Source organism: Sceloporus undulatus, chromosome 5 (assembly GCF_019175285.1).
Source record: "Sceloporus undulatus isolate JIND9_A2432 ecotype Alabama chromosome 5, SceUnd_v1.1, whole genome shotgun sequence".
In the NCBI taxonomy this organism is placed as follows: domain Eukaryota; kingdom Metazoa; phylum Chordata; class Lepidosauria; order Squamata; family Phrynosomatidae; genus Sceloporus; species Sceloporus undulatus.
Genome location: NC_056526.1, coordinates 44,776,310 through 44,790,716, shown reverse-complemented (window position 1 = coordinate 44,790,716; position 14,407 = coordinate 44,776,310). Strand labels below are relative to the sequence as shown.

General features: G+C 37.7%; 1 protein-coding gene across 1 annotated transcript in view; it reads right to left on the bottom strand.

Moving 5' to 3' along the window:
* LOC121931839 (uncharacterized protein C3orf20 homolog) overlaps window positions 1–14,036 on the bottom strand; it is a 35,080-nt gene extending 21,044 nt beyond the window's left edge. The window contains exons 1-6 of the mRNA XM_042469914.1: window positions 11,747–14,036; window positions 9,839–9,988; window positions 8,430–8,550; window positions 6,119–6,250; window positions 4,907–5,017; window positions 446–584 (exon numbers count right to left, since the gene is read on the bottom strand). Of these exons, the coding sequence (XP_042325848.1) occupies window positions 446–584; window positions 4,907–5,017; window positions 6,119–6,250; window positions 8,430–8,550; window positions 9,839–9,988; window positions 11,747–11,868 (775 nt within the window). The 5' untranslated portion in view covers window positions 11,869–14,036. The remainder of the gene's footprint in view (window positions 1–445; window positions 585–4,906; window positions 5,018–6,118; window positions 6,251–8,429; window positions 8,551–9,838; window positions 9,989–11,746) is intronic.
* Window positions 14,037–14,407: the final 371 nt, after the last annotated feature.

Below are 14,407 nucleotides of genomic sequence, written 5' to 3'. Positions count from 1 at the left end.
TGTCTCATCCTGTAATTGCACTGATCTACATACATGTTTATATCTGGAATGAAGCTGAGACGCTGCACTGGCATAGACATTGTTGGAAAAGTAGTTGTGCTTTCACAGAGTTCAGTCCTTAATGAATATAGTGCTTAGTGCAGCCAACTGATCTGCAAACACATACACCGGCCTGTCTCATTTTTAACCTGGTGAATGGAAAGCTAATTGACCACAGTGTGATAGGTGAGTTCAAGCTCATATTGCCTGCTGTGCAAACACTTGGACAACTGAGGTGTTCAACACAACTATGCTAGAGTGTATTTATGCTATGGTAAAAGTATATAGGATCTTGGCTGATATGTCTTACCAAACTCCAAAAGTATAAACCATGCAATTACTTATTTAATTCCTATGACTAATAAAGATAAATTAATTCAGAAATACTAGTAAAATAAGGACTGACCAAATGTTGTCCGATAATATTCCATCCAGTCTTCCAGGATACTTTTGATTTTCTGCCTCAGCATTCTTAATTCTCTCATAGCACTGAAATCTTTCATGTGGTTTACATTCTCTTCTGGGTTTTGAGGTATCTTTGTCCCCTTGGATATTTAAGTAAAACACAGTGACTACACAGAGCAATGCACAAGACATTTGTTTCTCTAACAAAATCCATAGTTAGGAGTTCCTAGCAAACTGTGCAAATCCTAATGCAGCATTTGCCCTAGAGTAAAAATTACCACTTTCTCCCCAAAACAGACCAATGGTGGCCAATCATGGTTTCTTAAGATTTTTTTTTTGGGGGGGAGACACTAATTCTTAGTCCCAGAGCAATAACAGCTACAATATTCTTGTCTTGCCATCTTAATTTGAAGGCTACAATTTGTGAAGGAACATGCACGTTGTTGCTGAGCAAGCAAAGTATATCTTTTGAGACCACAAGGCAACTGGCCCTTTTAGTCTTAGAGATATGAATTCATATGTGTGCCTGGGCCTTGTGCTCCACATCGATATAGGTTCAACATCATGCTGCTATACAGTATTCCCTCTGAATCCATGGATTCTGCATCCATGGATTCATCCATCCACAGCTCTCCACCCCAAAAGCAAGCCTTGATTTTGCCATTTTATATAAGGGACACCATTTTATTATGCCATTGTATATAGCGAGACTTAAGCATCAATGGACTGTAGTATCCATGGAGGAGGGGCCTGGAACCAACCCCCAGCAAATATCAAGGGCTCACTGTATTAATTTTCTAAACTAAGTGGTCTTCAATCCAGAGCTAGTGTCTACAGAAAAGCAGGATGGTTACAAACAAAACTTATCTTAGTACTGATTTCTTAATAGTATTTATTTCTTTTGCTTAAATAAATTTGCAGATAGTACAAAATGTAAAACTTGTCTGCTGAAATCCAGATCTAACATCATAGTCACAGTGAGTAAGAGGCAAAGAATGTAGAAAATTGCACACAAACCTATCATATACCTAACACTTTCCTGAGGGAATTCTCAGGGTTTGGAAATTACATATGTTTGAAAACCTACTTAGAGGGATTGTTGTTGAGATCTTGTGTAACTAGTTAGTTCAAGCTGTAACTAACTTAAATATCATAAGATATATAAAACACAGTGTTGTATGCACAGATTTTGCTATTACAATTTTAACCATCATTTCAATTAAACAATAAGCCCACAGCCACATTGAAAATCTCATTGTTTCAGCAAACGTGACGCCAGATGCTAATGTTAATTGTTAAAGTAAATTTTATTTCCATGCCAAAAGAATTAAAATAAAATAAATTTAAGCCAGAGAGTTCTGAGTCATTATATTTATTATTATAAACATGAATCATTATTTTTTTAAGAGTCCTGCAAAAAGTCTTTTTAAAATACTAGACAGGGGATAAATATGAATGTTTTGGGACACAGTAGTCAGGCACTGGAAAGTACATGTATGTGTGCAAGCATACACAACACACAATAAATAAATATCAATACATCGATACAATAAATACAATAAATATCAAGCAGTCTGCAGAAGGAAGGCTTAATATGTTATTTCTGTGGTGGCCTAATGCTTCCATTCTACAAGCTAAGTGACTGTTCTAAAGATGTTTTATCTGTTTAAAATATCTTAAGTTTTATTTGGCCAAGCTGCAAAAACAAACAAACAAACGGAAACAAATTTGTCATATTATTTTTGAACTCATTTACTGTCTCTAGTGTACATCATCATTGGATAATTCATCCATGGCCAAGATCTCATCATCCCCTGTTTATTCATTACCACACACACATGAACATCAGCAGGACTCACTTCTGAGCAGATGTGCATCAGAATGCACTGTCTCTCACAGGGTTGAGCAATTGTGAGGGGTTGGGGGCTACATGTCCAAACAGGAGAACTTGGAGGGCAACACATCCTTGCTGCACCTACCTGAATTTTTTTTTATTTTGTTCCTCCCAAATGCCCTCTGCATGTATGGGGAGTAGTTTTGCCATGTTTTGGGGGTTGGAGAGCATTACAAACCCCCACCAGGAAGTGATGTGGAAGTCAACAATTATTTTAGACCTTGGGCACTGCATGTGGTTCACAGGTCACACTTTCCCCACTCTGGATCTAGCACATGGGTGACCTTGGCCTTCCAGATGTTTTGGACTAGTGCTTCCATAATCCCTGGAAATCCCAGCCTGGATCGTCTTGAAGTCCAAAGGTTCCTTACTCCCATCTAAAAATTATTTGAGAGGGTGTTTTTGGTTGGTTTTTTTCCTGACATGATGATACATGAATTGCTGCTCTACAGCTATTAACCATTTTATGAGCTTTGCTGTGAGCCTACCACTAATTATCCTAAACGTTGACAAGAAGAAAAAGCAGCAGATGTTATCACTTAAAAGGGAGAACGGAAATGATTTCTTTGGCACATTTATTCTCTGTTTTGTACTTTAAAAAAAAGTTTGTCTTTACCAAAAAACAGAGAGAGAGAGAGAGAGAGAGAGAGAGAGAGAGAGAGAGAGATGTCTGATGATTGATCTAGTTTTCACTATGATTTCAAGCAAATTGCTGATCGGTTTATATAACCGTCATTCCCACTTGAAACTGGTTCCGATCATACTTTGATCAATTTCTGTCACGATAAAGCGAGATAAACACAAAAAACCCAGTTTCTCCAAACACTAGTTTTCCAGCAGTTCTTTTGGAAAGATTTGATTTCAGAGCATGTTCAACAAGTGGGAATGACGGATCTGAACTGCATCATTCTGGAGGGGAGGGACTAATGGCAGAGGGGTGTTTACCAACACGGAGCAAAAGCGAATCCAAAACCGGTTTAAATGTAAGCCCTAACAGTGGCATTAAGCAGTAAAAAGACTAAAGCACAAGGACCTCTGCTTTCTGCTCACAGAACTTTTCCCACAGAAGTTTCCTCCACCTAATATTGTAGCATCCTCCCCATCTTTCCCCGTTTACACACCCCAGCTCAGCTCACACAGCATGATCTGACTAAGCCCCTGACTAGTATTTTCAGGGGCTTAGGGGTTGGTGGTGGGAAGGAGGCAGTAGAGAAACCCACTTCTGCCAGCAAATACGTATGGATCAAACCACAAATAAAATACCCAAACAAGCCATGTAGGCATTCCCAGCAATTAATATCAAAATCACTGTTAATTAAACTAAAAGCACAGGCAAATGCACTTTTCTGACTTGTTTGAAATGGTCATCTAAAGTGTAATAAAGGCATCACTGGGCTTCTTGAGAAGGATATTCTAGAATCAAAGGTCAATCACAGAAAAGCCCTCTTTTCAGCCACTACCTAACTTAGGACCTAATCACACTAGTGAAATTTTGCTGAGAAACAGGATTTGAAGTAGATTTAAATTAGAAAAAAATGCAAATGTGGGAGGTTTATCAGAAGACGTTCCTGCAAATGTGAAATAATGTGAAGTTAAAGCAAAAGCAAAAGGGATAAAAACGGCAGTTTTTTTACGTTTGAAACTTCCCAAAAGTAAAAAGATGCTGTTTTTCTCCATTTTACCTTCACTGTAACTTAGCGTTATTTCACGTTTGCAAGAATGTGGTATGATAAACTTCCTGCATTTGCGGGGTTTTTAAAAATTTAAATCTAGTTTAAATCCCGTTTCGGAACAGGATTTTGCTGATGTGATAAGGTCCTTACATATGAAACAGAGATAAATATGCTCCCTGTCTCCCTTATTCATAGTTGCCATTAACCATACTCTGTTTAATGACGATGTTTCACCTCCTATTTTCTATAGGAGGCCTCCCTTTGATCTTATCTCTTCTTCTTTTCCTTCCAGACCTTTCTTTCTCCACCCCTTATTTTCTGATGCATCTTTCCCGGTCTTTTCCCTTAGCCTCCTTTCCTTTTCAGTACTTCTGAGCTGCAAACTACTGTAATACCCATCCAAAGTTAAGAATGCATGTGGAAACACAGATGTAAAGATGTCAGGAAATAATGTATCAGCTTCCAAACTCAACTTTGATTGGCTTTGACACATTTTTTTTTCATTTTCCTTGTCTGTTAGTGCTTTCTGTCTCCTGTGAACTTTTCCTCTGTTCACTTCTGCATCTTTTCTCTTCTTTCCAGGTTTGGTATCCCTATTCTTTCACTTACAGACCCTTATTATAGGCATCAACCAAAATATTATGGCATCCTAGATTTCAGCAAAACACAACACAAACTGCAGCAGCTTTTAATACATCTGCTCTTCATTTCTGTTAGATTTGTCTAGACAAGTTCTGAGATTATTATGATTTTTTTACGGTATACCATTATATGTTGCTGGTTCATTTACAGGGATGGGTGAGGATGATGGGAAATGTTTGAAAGCCTAACTTATAGCACCACAGTTTGGAAATAATACTACCATTACTTATTTCAGGTTCTGAAAGTTGCTTACTTCTTTTTTCAGAGGTATATTTTCTTCTTTCTCCTTTAATGCTTTGCTGTGTGTTTCAGTAAATGCTTTAATCGATTTAGATAACAGTTTAACTTCTGTGAATATATGACCCTAAAAATAAAGAGAGAACAAGCAACAGATAACATGTACACCATGGAGAATTTCTACCAGATTGCACCCATTATATCAGTTGGAAAATCAAATGGGAAATGGACACTCATGTAAACCCCACTGTTTCAAATGTTCTACTGTAGTTGGGAATAGCAACTGGATTTAGACCCTATGGTTTTAACACTATGTGACAAGCACATAACTAACAAAATTGTTGTGAAGCTAATGAAATCATATAAACCCTGTCAAAAAAGTAGCAAGTCTGTTTATGTGATTCAATTAGATTACTAGTATGAAAATAGGCATATATTGTACTGCTATTTGTTTGGCTTCAGGTCATATGAAAGTCACTGCTCAAAATCTGCATAGCTTGGCCTCCATTGTTCTTCTGTAATGCTTTTCATGGTGAGATGCTGAGTTTTTCCTTTCTTTTCTTTTGCTATGCTACTTTAAGCATCCACAGGAAGTATGAGTGTGTATGACCAAGGAACTGCTGCACATGAACCTAGGATTTCCCCCTACATTTATTTCCTATCCTTCCTCTTAAAAAGTAAGTCCTCTTTGACAATCAGGGTAGTTAATACAGATAATAATCTATCTTACCATCACAGCAATCCACTGAGATACGTTAGGCTGAGATCCATACTTTATATAGGAGAAAATAATACAGCGTCTCTTGTGTATCCAAACCCAATACATCACTTTTGTATCTATCAAAATACACTCTAATCCAATGATTCCAATACTTAATCTGTGTAAGAGATACCAGAGGCTATCCCTACTGACTAACATATGAATGTGGGTTTGTACTGCCCCTGACTTTGAATTTGATGGAGAAATAGGGACAATGTGTATGAGAAAAAAAGAATGCATAGGGATAGGAGTCCCATTAACTGGAAACTGGGCTTCCTTTTTCTCTTGATGTTATTATTTCTGCCATCCCTGAACAACACATTTTATTTTTTTACTAGATCTTTCAGTAATAAAATTATCTCATGTGCAGAAATAGGGTTATACTCTCTGTGGATTGACTGTAGATGTACAGACTCTAGAGAAACTGCCATGTTGTGTGGTCTTGAATACTAAACTGTTGCAACATACCAGATTTTCTCGCTGTGGAACAGCCACACCTTGTACTGGTGACAAAGACAAATTCACAATTTCATGCTCCCACTTGTAAATCAAAGAAACAGCAAAGCGTCCAGCGATCCTCACAGTTACATACTTGTTAACCTACAGTAAGAAAAAATAAGCTTGTGCTCTATAACATTGTTCAAATAGGACTTTCCCCAATATATAAATACCTTAAATTGAATACAGAAAATAAACAAGTGGTATTTGCAGCAAAATATTGCAGTCTGAGGTGCTCCTGTTGAATACTTCATTAAATCAGCCCAGTCCTTCTACAGAATATTCTATTCAATTTCACCAGTCAACCACAGAGTTTGGGGAAGACTGCAAATCCCTGAATCTCCTCATAGGCCTGGACACTGACAAAATAAGCATGGAGAGCCTAAAAGTCAAAGTCTGAAACTATTTTTTAAGCTGTGATCACTCAGCATTTTATTACTGTGACTCATGTGTGTGTCTGAATCTACATAAGGTCTGTATCCCAGCTCCATTGCGTAGTATCCTTGCATGGTTTGACTCTTTTACTGCCACACATGCCTCTTTTAACCTAAACTGAAACCAGTTTGGAAAATTGCATGGGACTCCCATTATGTAGCCACATAAGTGCAAGGGGCTGTTTCTACTGTGTGCACATGCCCACCATACTGGTTTATGTCCAGCCACATAATCATATATATGTATATGAGTTCTTATAAGTATATTTTGGTGGTTTTATAGTGTTGTGTTTTAACTGTGGGTTTATGTGGTTTTAATTGTGTGTTTTTAACATGTATTCTGTTGAACCTTGAGGAGAGGCAGAAAATAAATAAATAAATAAATAATGCTATATCTCAGGTAAATCATTTAGCTTACTACAAAGTGCTCAGAGATACAAGTCAAGAAACTGAATTGTTTTTAGCATTTCTTTGAAAAGGTGTGTGGTTTTTCCAACCATTCTAAAATCACATTTCTTGTCCTCATTCTTTGCCACTGATATTAAGGTTTGAAACCAGACCATGTTTTCAAATGTTACACTGGGAGGGGGGGTCTATACCAGCCAGAACCACAAAGCTAACAATACCACTGGTTGTTAAGAGTCCGTGAATTGTAATTCCAGAAGTAACTTCCAACCTGTAACTATCAGAGTTGCTTAAAGAGACACTTTGGACCTTTTAAAATAACCAATCACTGCAGTGGATAGATTCCTGTGTCTTTTGTATGCACAACACTCACTAGCTCTGAACATGACTCCTCAGATCTAGGTGGGTGATTAGGGAGATTATTAGACGGGAGGGGAAAAGCCAAGAGTAAAAGGCATACTCCTGGCATAATTGAGCAATCACACTGAAGATTTTCAGACAACGTTGCGCTCATCCAGCACTTATCCCATGAAGATCCAGGAATGCTCCAGCAACAAACCATTTTAACACGATCATGCAATTGGAGTATGCCTTTTACTCCCAGCTTTTCCCCCATCTGATAATCTCCTAGGTCACCACCAGCACATCTGCACTAATATGAACTCAAGAAGTGCATCAACAGAAGGTGAAGCAGGGACATAATGGGGACATGGCCCTGTGTAACAACTGTGCAGTACTCTCCTTCATGAAGTACTATATGTGGGTAAGGCAGCACAACATTCTTTTTTTTAAAATATTAACTGTCTACAAGTTATAATTAAGTGTGTGATGAACTCATGTTTCTATACTCCTTGCCAGGTGTAGGATGCTGTGTTGGTTATTGCAATGTAGGCCACAGCTAGGACTTCTATAGCTGCCATAGGTAGTGTTCAACAGTCAGATAATGGGGTTAAAATTATCTTCAGTTCTGGTCTTTAATGATAGGAAACAAAAGGCTTTCCCCTAAATACCTTAACAAGTGCTGTTTTGGACATGTTCTCCTACGGAAAAAGGAAGGAACAGCAACTAAGCCAAAGAGTTAAAGTGCTACAATTTCACAGTCCCTCTTTGCTTTGCCCCTTGACTCAGTATTCATTTATATTACTGCCTGAGCTGCTTCATGGTGGGAGAAAGAAAATTAACTTGTATCTGTTTTTCTTCGCTAAATAGGGTTGAAGTCTACTGTGAGCAAGCTAAGGTAGTTAACTATTTCTAAAGCAGCCTGGTAATTCACTTTTGCTATCAAAAATATTCCCAGAAGAGAAAGGAAAAGAAAAGGGAAGAAACTCTTCTAGAACACAGTCTCATAGCCCACCCACCCCCCAAAAAACTACAGAAAATATTTTTATTAAAAGATAAAAGGAAAACATAACTAATACCAAATAAAAAGAACAGAATGTTACCTGAATAATAACTGGGTCATCAAGCATTCCTGCTCCAGGCCATTTCCACTGGCGTAGTATTTCTCCATCTTCATTAGTCACCATACCTCCTTCCTTATTAAATATCATTGCTATGTTGTTACTGCAGAAACCAAAAGCCAGTTTTTCAGGATACGGTTTAAAGAAGCATAATGAGTAAGCTCAAGCACTTATCTTTGATCATAACATAATGTTTGATTTAACATAATGATCTGGATATTTATCATATCATCATAATTTTCTCAGAGACCATACTCAAGACAGGTGTGCATGGTAGATATAAATGAACTCATCCAGATTTAGAGATAAACTACTAGGCAAGAAGTCATAAACTGGTTTCATAAGGTAACAATTGTTTTACAAATACAAAATGTATGAAAAGTTTTATGTTGCTTTGATTTCTCTAAGAATCTATTCCAGACAGACCTCAAAGATATCCCATTTTATTTTAATCAACAGCAAAATACTGGGCTTTCATCTTCAATGGCTGGGATCTACAAACCAGTACTGATAAAATATTTAAGTTAATATACACTTCTTATCTTTAATCTTTAAAATGTTAATACCAAAAAGAAGCCTGCTGCCTGCTGCATGGTCTGACAGGCTGACAGTGCTGAGGTAGATGCAAAAGAAGGCATACATACTTGAATAAAACATTTTAAAGACAATACAGAACAAGACCAGTTTGATTTAAAGTTTTCTCCAACTGGGTTGCTTGCACTTTCAGTCATAGGTTAGTACCAGCAACACAACAGTATTAATTTTCTTAACCTGCTCTTCCTGTTCTTTGGAAGCAGCATAACAAAGATCTTGTACCAAACGTTTTTGTATTTTCATGTAAGGGATATCTGAAATCTGCATGGGACATCTCTAGCAAGAGGGAAATGAACAGGACAGGCTTTGATTTCATGGAGCAAATTGTCACACCATTTGTCTGGCTGAACTAAATAATTCCACTCTGACCATGAAATGTAGTCCTCTGGTTTACTGTATAAAGAAAACAGCATCTCAATAAAGGGTGCAATACTGCCAGTGCAGCAACCACACCTCTTAGGCTGTGCTAGTGCTATGAGCCAACCAGTCCATGTTTTTACACAAGTACAACCAGATGGATCAGTTCCACTACATCATGTGCACAGTGGACTGGATTAGAATTAGGCACTTATTTTCCAAAATCAAAGCTAGTGGGAAAAAAAATCTGTGTTATCCTAGGTGCGGCAAACAGAAGAATCTGAGGCACATTCCAGTTTATAGTGGAAATAACCATGTTGTAAGCCATCCTTTGAGTTGTATACTGTGTTTAAAATACTAGGTACAACTCTCAATATCAGAACATCTGACCGCCAACACATACAACTGATTAGAAATCTCTGTGAAATATTTCTTCCTACCTGTTAGGAAAGGAAATGCTGCCATGTCCAAATGGAGTAAATGTTCCAAGTAAAGCACAATCAGGAAAATCGCTGAATATGTTGGTGTACAAACCACCATTGGGAAGATCAGAGTAACTCTGGCAGACTGCAAAATGTCCAGAGGGATAGGTAAACCAATAGTCAAGGAGCTTCTAGCATTTTCCTCATAGAATAAGGGCTTCTCCAGAGGTTTAATGCATTTTTAAATCCTAGCATGAAAGCAACAGTAATGAAAATAGCACTAGCCATTAATTAGTACTTAGTGGGAGGAGAGGAAGACACTTAGCAGAAGAGGAAATTGCCAGAGGATTTCCAGTTTGGTGTATCCTCCCTGCACTGACAAACAGACTGCATGTGCTTTCCATTGCTGTTTAAGAAAAAAGAATATCAATGGAAAGTCATCCAAAAAGTCCAAGGTAATACCCTAAAGGCATCAGATCCCCTCCGATCTTGAAAGTTAAGCAGGATCAGCCCAGGTTAGATATGGATGGGAGACTGCCAACAAACACCAGGTATTATAGGCTACATTTCAAGGGAAGGAACTGACAAAACCATCTCTTCAGTATTTCTTGCCTAAGAAAACATTATGAAATTCATTGAATGGCCATAGGTCAACCTGAAGATGCTTGAACACACCCATTCATGCATACATGTATGCATGCACACACAAACACACAATTGCTATGAGGGGAAACAAGCCACTCAATATGGAGCAGCATGCTAGTTTGTGTGATACTTTATCAGTTCCCTAGAGAAGCACAGTAGAGAGTATTCAACCACATAATACCAAAACAAAAACAAAAAAAAGTTTAATAATGTTTGCAGAGCAGCACAGCACATGGGGAGATGTGTGACACATGCATATCACTAGTGCAAGGGTTCTTGTAACAACCACATGTTCAAAGCAGCTCTAATAAAAGAACCAGCTTCTTCTCTTCCAATAGAACGTAAGAGACCTGAACTAAAAATGGAGTTGAAAACTCAGTATGGAGCTGGATGAAAATCAATTGCTTGGGTGATGCAACAGTAAATCCCTCTCATCTGTTTTGTATTTGACAGCAGCTCAAACCTGCTTAGAGTTAATTCTCCATCCATTGTTGTGATTGTTTGCCTTCGAGTCATTCCCAATTATGGCAGTCCTAAGGTGAACCTATATCAGGGATTCCTTTCTTCAGAGAAGGTTTGCCTTCCTCTGAGGCTGAGACAATGTGACTTGTCCAAGGTCATCCAGTGGGTTTTCATTGCTGAGTAAGGGATTCAGTTCCTTCTCTCACCACTGACTCACCATCCATACTTTTCATCAACTGTTTACCTCCTATACCACCAAATTAAAAGCAGCCACTGTGCTTACTCAACAGTGAGCCATCCTGACCCCAACTGACTACTGTTTTCCCTAATTTATACGGTTTTATATTAATAATGTTTTTATGTCCACCTTACTAGCAAGGCGTCTTTTCTCAAAGCATTCCACTATAGTTTGTTTACATAAATAATTTGATTAAACAAAAATCTTGTATAGCATGAGGGCTAGTTATTTCAAGGCAAAGAGGGCTTAACCAGCTTTCCCAAGCCAGCAGCATGCAAAGGTCTGGAATTCTGATATTTGGGGAAGTAGAAAAAAAGTTATGCATAAACATATTTTTTAAAGCTTTAAGAGCATTATTGATACTGCTCTTCTAAAGAAATTTAGGACTTAATTGCTTAAGCATGTAATCCTATGCATGTTTACTCAGAAGCAAACCCATTATACTCAACTGAATTTACTCTCTGGACACTATGGGGAATGCAGCCTAGATTAAATAGTTCTTCTTTGTGTTTTGTAGGCACCATCCGTGCCATAGATGGAATTCTCTTTTATTTTATACATTCCATAAGTTCAAAGGATATTAAACCAAAGATGATCCATCAATCAATCCATAGTGCAGTTTCTTAAGGACTGGCTCATTCTTCTTGATCCTTGGTAATTGTGGTTTTTCATACAGGATGTCAGAGGACACTCTCTTCCTCATATACCTTCTGATGTTTTGGGGAAATACTTTTCCAAAAATGTCTTTCCTGGCATTACCATAATGACGAAGAATCACAGGCTTATCAAATCCAGATTCTTTCAGCTGAGACAGCTGCTCTGTTCTGTTTGGATAATTTTAAAAACGGTTTTTACTATGCAATTTAGGGGAATAATCTTGTTTTTGTTCAAGCAAAAGCAACAACAACACTACAGTCTTAAGTAATATAACTAGTATTTATTATGAGCATTATTCATGCACTCGGAATAAACACTTTATAGAATACTGAATACCACAGAATAGTTGTTTTCAAATTTTGACTTCCCATATGTTATGGACTTCAATTCCCAGAAGTCCTAGCCCATATGGCCAATGCTCAAGGATTATGGGTTTTTTAGGAGGTTCATAGCTTGGGAATCACATAGGTAGGGTATCGAAGGCAACATTCTTCTATTTATCCGAGCACAAGTAGTTTCATTCAACTCAAACCTTTGAAAATCTATTTTATATTCATAAAGTAATATAATGTTTAAGTTGTTTATAATTATAAATTCTCATACATGCTCAACATGTATTTCCCACACCTCCTCCAATGATTTCAGTTGTTCTTTTTCATACTTTATTCTCACAACAACCTTATGGGGGTTGAGAGAAGGTGGCTGGCACAAGGGCACTCATTAATTTCATGTTTCATGGCTTGGTGGGAACTTGAACATGGATTTTCCAGTCCGAAATTCTAACCACTAGACCACACTTAGTTATTGCTCCCATGAGTCCAATGGAGTATTAACATCAATACTAAATACAGACATTAAAGTCTAGATCAGGATTTGATTCTATTTGAAGTTCTAGGAACATTTTTACTCTTCGTCTGAATAATTACATTATTAAAGGTGCAGCAGCCATTATCAAGGCCCGACCTGGCACTCAGACCAGGTGTTACTGTAAATATCATCATGGTTCTTGCCCTTTCTGCAGGCAGCCTCCTTTTAATGTCACTTGCACACCACTGACAATGGTAGAGAAAGAAGAGCATGGGGACAGCCAGCTCTATACAGAGTATCCTAATGCAGTGTTTCTCATACTATCTGATGTGGGGATCAGCAAGTTTCTTCCCCCAATGTGCCAGGGACTGGTACCATATTTGTGCCCATTTGGCACAACTGTTTCTTTCTTGGAAACTCACCAGGGACACTAGAAGCTAATGGCTTGTGGACTGGTACTAGTCCATCGACCACCCCTTTGAGTCACTGCATATTTAACTGCTAGAATAAAGGGGGAAAGAAATGAAATGCAGCAGTAACATTTCTTTACCATAAATACTGGAGACAGAGGATGGTGTTACACATGAACTGATTTTACCTTGCACTGGAAAAAAACACACTAACATTTCAGGTAAAGGTAGACTGGGCTATCAATGCCAATGGTAGCCAACATTTTTACTGTACAAGTCATCAGGCAGCTGTACAAGTCCTATTTACCATACAAATCTTACTTCAATGTCACTATACATTTTCTCACAGTCTCCATATTACACATTGCCGACTTTCACAGAGGCTTACATTTCAAGTCAAAATACCAACACCTTAATTAACCACATCAATTAAGCAGGAAAGCATTCCAAACACTTGTAATTCTAAATATTAAGTAGAGGAAATCTAAGGAGAATCCTTGTATGTAAGCCAGCATTCCTTATATCTTAAATTCAGTAACAGGATATAACAGGATATATCAGTAATGGGATACTTTTTCTGCTGACCAAGGTAAGAATAAGTGTTCAGTAACAGTAAGTCAACTGCTATAGTGTTGGCATAGAAACCTGGCAGCAGTCAGCACAGTCAAGTGCCAAAATTAATATCAAGATTTCAGTGTCAGTTCACAGTGCCAACAAGAGTAATAAATATTAAAAAAGAAAACATCGTTCTCCTCTCTTGGGACACATTTCTTTACACTGCAGCTGTATATAGTATTGTGTTTTAGGTCTGAAATATTTTTTAAATAATAAAAACACATACAAGCATAAAAACAGCTTTAACTAATGGAAAGTAGTTATGTGGTCTTGATGCAACAAGCGTCATAATTTCTTGCCTTAGAATTATAGGAGGAAATACAGGAGATGAAAGAGTGTAAGACTTATAAAGATGCTATAGCAGTCCTCGGTGTGTGTGTGTGTGTGTGTGTGTGTGTGTTTAATTAGTGCAATTTTTGGTTGGTGGAAACAATCTACATTTAGAGTACTCCCCTGACCCAGCATCATAATTCTAAGACTGCTGTCCCTAAAAAAAGTATCTTCATTTTCCCTTTTCAAATATTTATTTCAATTAGAGAAAGAAAATGAAAGTACGTTATGGTTTCAATTATAATAGGCTCTCAAGGCTTGCATGGCCATCAGGCATATTTTGGATGCAATGAAAAGACTGCAAATTGTTAGTTATTTAATTGATTATTATAGCAGTAAAACTGTGGGGGAGGGAAAGGTGTTGTATTTTCTGACTCAGGTGCCAGATTAATGTGGTTTGCCTTGGGCCTTGATTTGCCTTGG